The sequence below is a fragment of the Cucurbita pepo genome, chromosome 14, assembly GCF_057944985.1.
Source record: "Cucurbita pepo subsp. pepo isolate OVF chromosome 14, ASM5794498v1, whole genome shotgun sequence".
In the NCBI taxonomy this organism is placed as follows: Eukaryota; Viridiplantae; Streptophyta; class Magnoliopsida; order Cucurbitales; family Cucurbitaceae; genus Cucurbita; species Cucurbita pepo.
In genome coordinates, this window is record NC_141811.1 from 5,359,007 (window position 1) to 5,369,254 (window position 10,248).

At 35.6% G+C, this 10,248-nt stretch overlaps 2 protein-coding genes across 2 annotated transcripts; one reads left to right on the top strand and one right to left on the bottom strand.

Annotated features, from left to right (window-relative positions):
* Positions 1-2,260: 2,260 nt before the first annotated feature.
* Positions 2,261-4,550, top strand: ALDH3F1 (aldehyde dehydrogenase 3F1). Its single transcript, XM_023696311.2, has 9 exons — positions 2,261-2,505; positions 2,583-2,651; positions 2,731-2,827; positions 2,905-3,236; positions 3,320-3,424; positions 3,493-3,665; positions 3,747-3,837; positions 3,918-4,067; positions 4,144-4,550. The coding sequence occupies exons 1-9, from the start codon at positions 2,266-2,268 to the stop codon at positions 4,378-4,380; spliced, it is 1,494 nt and encodes a 497-aa protein (XP_023552079.2). The 5' UTR covers positions 2,261-2,265; the 3' UTR covers positions 4,381-4,550.
* Positions 4,551-7,494: 2,944 nt separating this feature from the next.
* LOC111810016 (scarecrow-like protein 15) lies at positions 7,495-9,377 on the bottom strand. The gene has a single exon (XM_023696547.2). The coding sequence runs from the start codon at positions 9,311-9,313 to the stop codon at positions 7,673-7,675; it is 1,641 nt and encodes a 546-aa protein (XP_023552315.2). The 5' UTR covers positions 9,314-9,377; the 3' UTR covers positions 7,495-7,672.
* Positions 9,378-10,248: the final 871 nt, after the last annotated feature.

The window sequence follows — 10,248 nt, forward strand, 5'->3', positions numbered from 1 at the left end:
TTTCGTTGGGTTGTCACACAAGGCCTTAGCTCAACAATTAATGTGGAAATGTGGAACCAAAAAAGTCAATCGATCCGAAAGGCCCAATTTTCCAAAATTTACCGCTCCAACAATTAGATTGAGTCTGAAAAATATTTGAACTCAACTCCAAACCATACATGAATTTAATGCAATAAACTAATTTTATCACGATCTATATAAAGAAATAATGTATTAGCAATATTTAGAATTATTTTCTATATTATTGATTGCACGCTCATTTATTATCATATCTACTATTATCGGGTCAATTGTTGTTATTAAGTCTATCTATTGTAGATAGTATGTTTTATTTGCTTTTGTGTGATATTAATAGATATTAATATAGACAATATTTGCCTTCTTACTGTGGGTATGGGATTATGCAAACATTTTCATGGTATAAGAGCTTTTTCTGTTTAGCAACCCTGATCCTTTTTTTTTCAATGGCTTCTGAATCCTCTATTGTTATTCCTCACCACCCCTAGTGACTTTGACGCTGCAGGGGCAGTCTCCATGGCTGCCGCAAGCGGAGCCGATTGATTACTCTTCGGCTCCACCCTTTTGACCTTTAAATCACCTTTCGTCATATTATGTACATACAACCTCACTTTCTCCAACACAATCAGTTTCCCCTTAGCCAACGTAGCTCTCTCATTCCCTTTCCAATCTTCCCTTCATCCTTCACTTAAACTCTAACCTAAACCTATCGACCTTCTGTAGAGATTTACCTTTGGAATCTGGGCGTTGCACTGGCGCTTCGCCAACCAAGTCGCCGCTTCCCTTCTCGTCAAAATTGGCTTCTTCGCCCACTGTGGCGACTCTACCGGCTTCAACATTGTCTTTGTCCCTTGCTCTAGGTTTTCCCTTCTACTTCTTGGGTTGACATATTCTCACTTGAGCCAAGGTAGCATCGTCGTTGAGCGACGATCCCTCTTCATGGGCTAGACATATTCTCACCGAAGCCAAGGCAGCATCGTCGCTGAGCGACGATCCCTCTTCATGGGCTAGACATATTCTCGCCGAAGCCAAGGCAGCATCGTCGCTGAGCGACGATCCCTCTTCATGGGTTAGACATATTCTCGCTGAAGCCAAGGCAGCATCATCGCTGAGCGACGATCCCTCTGTAGTTTTCGATGGCCAAGAAAGTGTTCCTCTACGCCTCCTCCAAACCAGGTTGTCGACATCTTCACGAAAAGTGTTTTTCGACCTCTCTTTAAATTTTTCAGATCCAAGCATCACGTTCGTTGAAATCCGACGCTCAACTTGCGCGGGTGTTAAGGATATTTAGTGTTAAATTATTGTTTACCGTATATATCATATTTGATATTATTTGCCCATTTATTGTTATTTCCATCTATTAGTTTTTCCATATCCTTGTCATTTATTTGATTATAAATAATATAACTTTCACGCCATTTAGGTGTGATAGATTATGCAAACATTCTCACAAACGTATACGTCATATATGACTTTATTTTCTACCCAAAATAATTATTAGGTTTATATATCGAGAAATTTTCTGTCAAAATTATTATCTGTTTTAGCTCATTACATATCGTCGTTAACCTCGTGATTTTAAAACACGACGGTTAGGAAGATGTTTCTACACTAAGAGTGTTTCGTTCCCTCTCCAACCGATATGGGATCTCTCAAACTATTGCCATTCGTCATCAGTATCGCCCACCGTCACCCATTTTTTTAGATCCTTTCATCAATGTTTTTTTTTTCTTTCTCCGTCTTCCTCCTTTCTCTATTCTTCCTAAACTTAAAATTTCTCGTCGATTCCAGTGTTAGGTATTGAAGAACGGTATTGATAACCCATGACGACGACGTGTTTGCTACCCATACTTAAGTATTGATGTAACTCATGAGATTATGATTAAAAACCTCCCAATATTGATCTCATGAAGTTAAAACATGATCTAACAGTCCAGCCCCACTGCAGATATTGTCCTTTTGGGCTCTTCTTTTCGAGCTTCCTCTCAAAGCTTTTAAAACGCGTATTTCAGGGTTACACAGCGGAACCAGTGCTTATCTAGATACTGTTCTATTGGGTTTTCTCTTTCGAGCTTCTCCCTTACGGGTTTGATAGGGAAAGGTTTCTACACACTTTTAAAACCATCCAAACCGGAAAAAAGAGGTTGGTAGTTGAAGGTGGCTTTTATGAAGGGCATGGAACATTAATTACTAACCCCAACAATTTCTGTAACATCATAAGCTTTGTCCACTTGGTAAAGCAATGTCATGACTCCAAAGTCATCCCAAAGATCAAAGATCAGATCAAAGCAAGTTCTTGAGTTGAAAATGGATACCCATTTGGAGGAGCTAAGGCAAAGCTTCAGAAATGGAAGAACAAGGAGCTTAGAATGGAGGAAAGAACAGCTGATTTCATTAATTCACTTCATTCAAGACAAAGAAAACGCCATTTTTGAAGCTCTCTTCCAAGATCTTGGGAAGCATCCTGTCGAAATTTATCGAGATGAGGTGAATTTTCAATCCAAATCACCAATTTGGCAATGTCTTTATATGGAAACAGAGCCTAATTTTACTTGTTCTTTAAGGTTGGAATCGTTCTAAAATCTGCAACCAACGCTCTGTCCTGTTTACACAAATGGATCGCTCCTAAAAAGGTTCGTTTTTTTCTTGTTCTTGTTCGTGTTCTTCGTGTTCTTGTTCGTGTTCTTATATGGTTGATTTATTGGGAGGTAGAAATACGTGCCATTACTGTTCTTCCCAGCAAAAGGGGAAGTTTTGCCTGAGCCATATGGTCTAGTCCTCATAATTTCATCATGGAATTTCCCCCTTTGTGAGTATATTCCTTCTTTACCTCAAATTAAACCGACCCATCATTTGTTCTTCTAATGCTTCTACTTGTCTTTGCAGCTTTGGCATTGGATCCGTTAATCGGAGCGATATCAGCAGGCAACACGGCGGTTCTAAAACCGTCGGAGTACGCTCCGGCGTGCTCGTCTCTTCTCGCTGCGACGCTTCCTCTTTACCTCGACGATAAAGCCATCAAGGTCGTGGAGGGTGGAGCTGATATCAGTGAACAGCTTCTGCAGCAGAAGTGGGATAAGATCTTCTTCACTGGTAGTCCAAGTGTAGCCAAGATTGTGATGTCTGAAGCTGCAAAGCATCTAACTCCTGTAACATTGGAGCTTGGGGGAAAGTGTCCTGCAATCTTTGATTACTCCTCTGTTCATTCCAATATGAAGGTTGTTTAATTTGGGAGCTGAAATGTGATGTCTTTAATGTATTGAAGTTCATGATGTTTTGTTTTTCGGTCTCCAATTCATAGGTAGCTGCTAAGAGAATCGTCGGAGGAAAATGGGGTCCGTGCTCGGGTCAGGCGTGTATCGGGATCGATTACTTGCTTGTCGAGGATAAGTTTGCTTCAGAATTGGTAAGAACAAGTTCACTCTCGGGCTCTTACTGTTTTTCTAGCTCATGTTTGTGATCTTTCTCTTTCAGATCGAGTCGTTAAAGCGAGTGTTGAAGAAATTTTACGGTGAAAACTCGAGAAATTCGACGAGTATAGCTCGGATTGTTAACGAGAAACATGTTGAAAGGATCAGTAATATGCTTAATGACCCTAAGGTTGTTGGTTGTATTGTCCATGGTGGTTTAATAGACAAACAAAAATGGTAAGCTAAGTTCTCGAGTGAGGATTTTTTTTTTTTTTTTTTGGTTGACCGTTCTATTGAATACTTGTTATTGATTTGTAGCTTCATTGAGCCGACAATATTGTTGAATCCTCCGATCGATGCTGATATCATGATCGAAGAAATCTTCGGTCCCGTGCTACCGATAATAACAGTAAGCAAAGCAATAGTATGCAACTTTCAATGATTTCACAGAACCATAAATTTTTCTGATCATCTATGTTCTTGAAATAGCTGGATAGAATTGAAGAAAGCATTGAGTTTATCAATACAAGACCGAAACCTCTAGCTATCTATGCCTTCACGGAAGACGAAACGCTAAAGAAACGGATTATATCCGAAACATCATCAGGAAGTGTCACGTTCAATGATACCATGGTTCAGGTATCGTTGTTCTACCTACTCTCTCAAAGCAAGCTTTGCACTAAGCTGAAGAAATGAGATGCATTTTCTCTTGCAGTTTGTATGTGATTCGCTACCATTTGGTGGTGTCGGCCAGAGCGGTTTCGGGAGTTACCATGGCAAGTATTCTTTTGATGCATTCAGCCATGACAAAGCAGTGTTGCAGAGAAGCTTTTTGATAGAACTCGAGCCACGATATCCGCCATGGAACGATTTCAAGCTCAAGTTCATTAGATTGGCATATCGATTCGACTATTTCAGGCTAGTACTACTCCTTTTGGGGTTAAAGAAGTAAAAATTTTAGATGTACTGTAATCGATATCTACTCATAAACTTGATATCATATCATGAACTGTAATCGATATCTACTCGTAAACTTGATATCATATCATGAACTATAATCGATATCTACTCGTAAACTTGATATCATATCACGAACAATAATAAATATCGGTTGATTTTATATCCCATTTTAGTTTACTTTGATTATTAAAAAGTTAATAGCAAGAAATAAAACAATTTCTTTTTTATATTTATTTATGGAAATTTATGAATTAATAAAAAATAATTAAAAATTTCATTTATGAGCCCTTTTTTTATAATGAAAATTATCTCAACATTGAATTGAAAGAGGACAAATAGGCAGTTGGTTGATAGGGATTTCATAAATACAATTTTAATTTTTCATGCTTAAATTTATTTATTAAATTTTATCATATTTTTATTTCGATAAATTAAATTAAATTATTTCGAGTTTCATAAACGCTAGTAATCATCTGGCTGTTCTATTTTGATCCTTAAACTTATTTAAATTTAAAAAATAAAATTACGGGTCGTTTGGATATCCATCCATCATCTAATGATTCACTAGAGCTTCTTTCCTCCTTTTTTTACCCGAGCTTTTCGACCAACCAATTTTAAGTTACGAAACTAGTTCGTTAAGAATTTTTTAGATCTTATTATTCCCTCTCGCTCTCTCTTTTTTAAAGAAATTCTGATATAAAAAAGAAGTTGGCTGCTCGGAAATCACTAAGAGCTACTTCAAGTAGAGTTAGTGAGCCCTACTCGCAATAAATTTAACGACCATACTCACAATAATATGATGTAGGACCTAAAGTCGAAGCTGAAGGATACCCTAGAATTCACGAGCATATCAAAGTTTACTTATAAATGAATCTGAAGAAATGATTCGAATAACTCAAATTTTTTGGGTTGAATTGAAAAATTTACTACCCGAACAATTATTTAAGAAGTCTAGAGGAATATAATTATGGGCTTAATAGCTAAGCCCAATAAGAAATAATATCTACCGAGAAAAAATGAAACCGATAACAATCAATAATTTATTTAACAAAAAAAAAAAACTCAAATTGATAACAAAATTTAAAAACACGTTAAATATGCATACGATTATAATCAAATTCAATACGATGATTCTTTTTTACCATTTACACATCCACGACCTGACGATAAGAGACCTCTCACGTAAGTAGAACAGTAACTCAACATGTCGTTTACCGACTTGGAACCCTTGAATTTATACTTTATCAATTTGAGTATAGCTCAATTAGTAAACGCATATTATCACCGACCCACCGAGATCGGTTCACAAAAAGTATAATTATTTTTCAAAGAGAAAAGAAATTTTTTTATTTTTTATTTTTTATTTTTTGTGGTTAAAAATAAGTGCACGTTTTTACATTGTATAGAGCAAAAATAATTAAAAAGTTTGTGTAGAAGAATAAATAGAAAAGGAAAAAGAAAATATATAATTATAATATATAAAATGTTTGAAGTCCATGTGCTTAAGGGCTAAGGTTCGAGACGTGGTGGGGGAGATAGAAGCTTGAAGCACACAAAAGAACACAAAGGAAAGAAAGAAAAATAAAAGGTTTGAGATTCCAAATTTGTATAATTGATCCAACAACATCACTTTGCTAACTTCATTTAATTTTTTTTAGGCACCATCGTCATCATCATCGGTATCTTCTCTATCCGACGAATATCTTTTTTTTTAAATTAAAAATCGGAGATTTAAAGCTCTAATCTTTTGATCGATGATACGATATATGAACCAATTGACCTGTTTTCGTAGGTTTTTATGGGCTAAATTATTGCCTATTTGTTCATTCGATGTGTCGGGTTATTGCTTATTTGTTCATTCGATGTGTCGGGTCAATATTTAAGTAGTGGTAAAGATGTTCTGAGCTGAAATGGTTTGAGTCGTGTTCTTAAATGATGGCTTCAAAATCTTCTAAATATGGATTGAGTTGGACTGATTAATTTTTTTATTATTTTAATACTAAAATTTCATAAAATTCAAATATTAAATATTTTAAATATTTATAACCATCTATATAATTGCACTCCAACTAAATAAATTTTTTTATTTTTTAAAAATACAACAAAAAAAAATAATAATAAATATTATTTTTCCTTGTAATTTTGTATTTTACCATTTAAAACCATATATATAATTATTTCTAGATGAAAACTTTAATGCAAAGGAAGGAGGATTCATTGCATCCACGTCAATTTAAGAAATATTGATAATATTCATTATTTCCTTAAAATGGTAAAAAAAAAAAGTTATTTAGATTATTTGGGTGTTCTTATCAAAATTATAATTATTTTGGGATCACTTTATAAATATTCTTTGGATCAATATTTTTTTTTCCCAAACTAAGTTATAGTATTCATAATTTGAAGATTAAATTACAAAAACTTCTATCTTTTGTATAAAAAAAATATTTTTATTCCTTAAAAAATTACGATATCACTTTCCATTGACATCGATTCATTAGAATTTTAAATGGTTGGTACAGTAATGACTTGAAACCTTTACGAAAGTTCATAAGTAAAATTACAACTTTGAAATAATTTAATTTATTTAAATTTTTTATATTTATAAGAGATAGTAAGATAATAATTTAATTGTTTATATCTATCTGAAGTTCTTTCGTATATAGACAGATCAAGCTAAATTTAATCGAAATCTATTCAAATCAACTCTTTTTTAGTTTTGATTTTCTACGTGGGAATCATTTCAATCGATGTCTGAAAATTAGCTTTATATAAAGTATTGCTTTTTAGAAAGATGGAAAGTGCTTTACGATCGATTAAAAGTAATCGTTTGATTGTACAGTAAAAAGAGATTTTGAAAATTCTATAAAATAAATAAAAAATAAAAAAAATAAAATAAAACTTTACATTACTTTGAAAAAAAGTTTTTAAATAGGACAGATGACTAAGTCAACTTGTGATTAATTATTTATTTATATATATATATATATATTATTTTATCTGTAATTAATTTTTTATTTTTTGGAATTAAAAATTATTTAAACATAAGGTAAAAAAGTATCCAAAAAGTGATAGATTCAGAACATTTTTTTTTTTTTTACAACAGTTAAAGAAGAAAGGTAAATATAACATTGGGAAAATTAAATTCTAAATAAAAAGAAGATAAATTACAATTTAGTCCCCACCCCATTTATATAATTTCAAAATTTTAAAAATTTTGAGTTATGTTCTTGAATTTGAATTGTAATTTCACTCCTCATGATTTGAGCTCAACTTCTTAACAGTTAACACCTCCACGCGGACGTGGCGACCAGAGGTCTCTCATGCCAGCACAGCACCAGCTCAGCATGCCGTTTGCCAACTTGGAACCCTCGGACCTGTACTTTGCCAAGTAAGCACTCCGCTTGAAAATCGGCAAACTGACTCAGCGCCACCGGCCTCATTCCGACCGAGTGGAACACCTCCCTCCACGGCGGCACCGCCATTCTCCCCGCTCCTTCGACCGCCGCCAAAATCTTCGGCCGAAGAACAAACGTCTCAATCCGCCGCACCCACTCGCCGTCGGCCCCTGCCGCATCCAGCGACTCGAGCATCATGGCGTAAAACTCCAGACTATCCAATAAATTCCTCTTGAACGACGCCTTGCCGGAATCCGACCACCCTTCGAAATCGACGAACACGACGATGCACGGAGACACTAATCGCACGTCGGCGAGAAAAGAGGCTATGCCATTAGAACTCCCGAGACGGCGGAAGATGGTCGGAGTTAACAGAATCGCCACCTTCTCCCCTTCCATGAATTTCACCGATTTGAACGACAACGTCTTGAAAGTCTGAAGCGGCACAAGATCAATATGAAATCGGAGCTTCAAATCTTGAGCAAACTGGCAGAGATTCTCTCTAGTCAACCGACTCTCCACCGCAAATTCCTCAAACACGACGGCGGTAATTCGAATCACCGGCGGAACGACGTTTCTGGATTCTGCTTTATCAGCTAACTCCTTCATAAAAGAGGCGTACTGCCCACCAAACCCGATGTCGAAATCAATTATATGAATGAAAGAGGAAGCGTTGAGAGCTTCGAGAAGGATTTGATTGGTGGTGAAGTGGGAAAACAGGGGAATCGGAGAAATTGCAGAGAAGGCCTTATGGGCCTTAATAGTATGGACGATGTCGGGCCAGGAAGAGGAGGAGTTATGGCGGTTGGCGGCGGCGGAGAGGAGAGATTGAAGAGCTTCTTTGAAGAAGAAGGCAGCCCGGTGAAGGGGTTTGGCGGAGGAGGCGGATTGAAGGCGGTGATTGAGCCGTTCTAATATGACATGAGCGAGATGGAAATCATTGGAATCGAAGCAATCGGCGGCGTCGACGAGATCTTCGAGGAAATGGAGAGATGGGTCGTTGGAATTGGGGGCGAAATCGAAGGTGTGGTGGAGCATAGCGGCGGAATGATTGGAATATGGTTCGGAGAGGAAGAAATCAGAGGGGAGGAGGTGGGCGGTTTGATCGAACGGCTGGGAGTGAAGGAATTCGGAAAATTGAGGAACATGATCGTGGGTATTATCGTCGGTGGTGGTGGTGGCGGCGGTGGTGTTCTTGAGAGCAGAATTGGAGTCATCGTTTACGCCCAAATCGCCCATGATGGATTCCCAGTCAAGGTTCTGGAGAGTGCGTTCATCCCAGTCCAGAGGATGGCTGTTGTTGTGACGATCGTCAGCGGAGGAGAGGGGGTTATCTGGCGCCACGGGGCTGGGGCTGCGGCGGAGATCGAGGACGGAGGTGGGTTCGTAACCGGGGGTGGCGGCGGTGGCGGTGGTGGTGGGGGGGCGGAAGGCGGTGGGGGAGGGGGAGGAGTCGAGCTTAGGATTTGGGGCAGGAGCAGAGGAGGGGGGTTTGGATGAGTGGTGATTGGAAACAGGAACTCTCATTCTAATTAACTAAGAACAAGAAGAAGAATTTGTTCTGTTTTTTTTTCTTTTTTTTCCGATGACTGAGTGAGTTTGTGAATGCCCTTTTATCTTCGAATTGCACGGATTCATTTGGATAAATTTATTAATTATTATTTTTAATTCTCACAAAAATATTTACCTTTTTTTTTATCCCTTAAATTAATAAAAATATTTTCTACTCTCTCTTAAAAATACAATTTTTTAATAATTTTTTTTTTTTTAGATTAAAATTTTAAAAATTAAAATAAATATCTTCCAACTTTTAAAATTTTTAATAACACATTTAAATTTTTTTAAACTTTATTGTCATACTTTAAAAATACTCATAATATTTTAAAATATTTACTTGATTAAATAATATATATATATATATATACTCACACAAACTTAAATCTTAAATAATGACATATAAAAATTGATTAGTTCAATTAATCTAAAAATAGAGTTATAACCTAATCTAACTTTACTCTACTGGTAAGATTACCGTAAATATTAAGAATATTTGACGTTTTTAATAGTAATGTGTTGATTCTGATAGCATGGTAAAAAAAATAACGAAAATTAAATTCTAGTAAAAAAAAAATATATGATTTTTACCTTTCAAAATTTTTAATAATACATTTAAATTTCTTTTTTAAAAAAATTAAAATATTGTGATAGAAAAATTGTTATCGTATTTAAAAAATACTCACAAATTTTTTAAGGTATAATTCTTTTTATTATATTCTTTGACACGAAACTTAAATAATGATATAGAAAAATTGATATTCTTAATCCATTAATCATTACAAAAAAAATAATACTTTTTTTTTTTTTCGAGAATTTCATCCATATAATTAAATTTTACTATTATAATTTTATTCGTGGCTGTTCACAAGTATCGTCTCGTAAGTTTAGAAGCACAATTATAATAG

What these genes read in the sequence shown, in the direction of transcription:
- ALDH3F1 (XM_023696311.2), top strand. Translation starts at nt 2,266, where the DNA reads ATGACTCCAAAGTCATCCCAAAGATCAAAGATCAGATCAAAGCAAGTT. An exon ending in CTGTTCATTCCAATATGAAG is followed by an intron (nt 3,237 to 3,319) that starts GTTGTTTAATTT and finishes TCCAATTCATAG; the next exon opens with GTAGCTGCTAAGAGAATCGT. An exon ending in CCGTGCTACCGATAATAACA is followed by an intron (nt 3,838 to 3,917) that starts GTAAGCAAAGCA and finishes TTCTTGAAATAG; the next exon opens with CTGGATAGAATTGAAGAAAG.
- LOC111810016 (XM_023696547.2), bottom strand. Translation starts at nt 9,313, where the DNA reads ATGAGAGTTCCTGTTTCCAATCACCACTCATCCAAACCCCCCTCCTCT.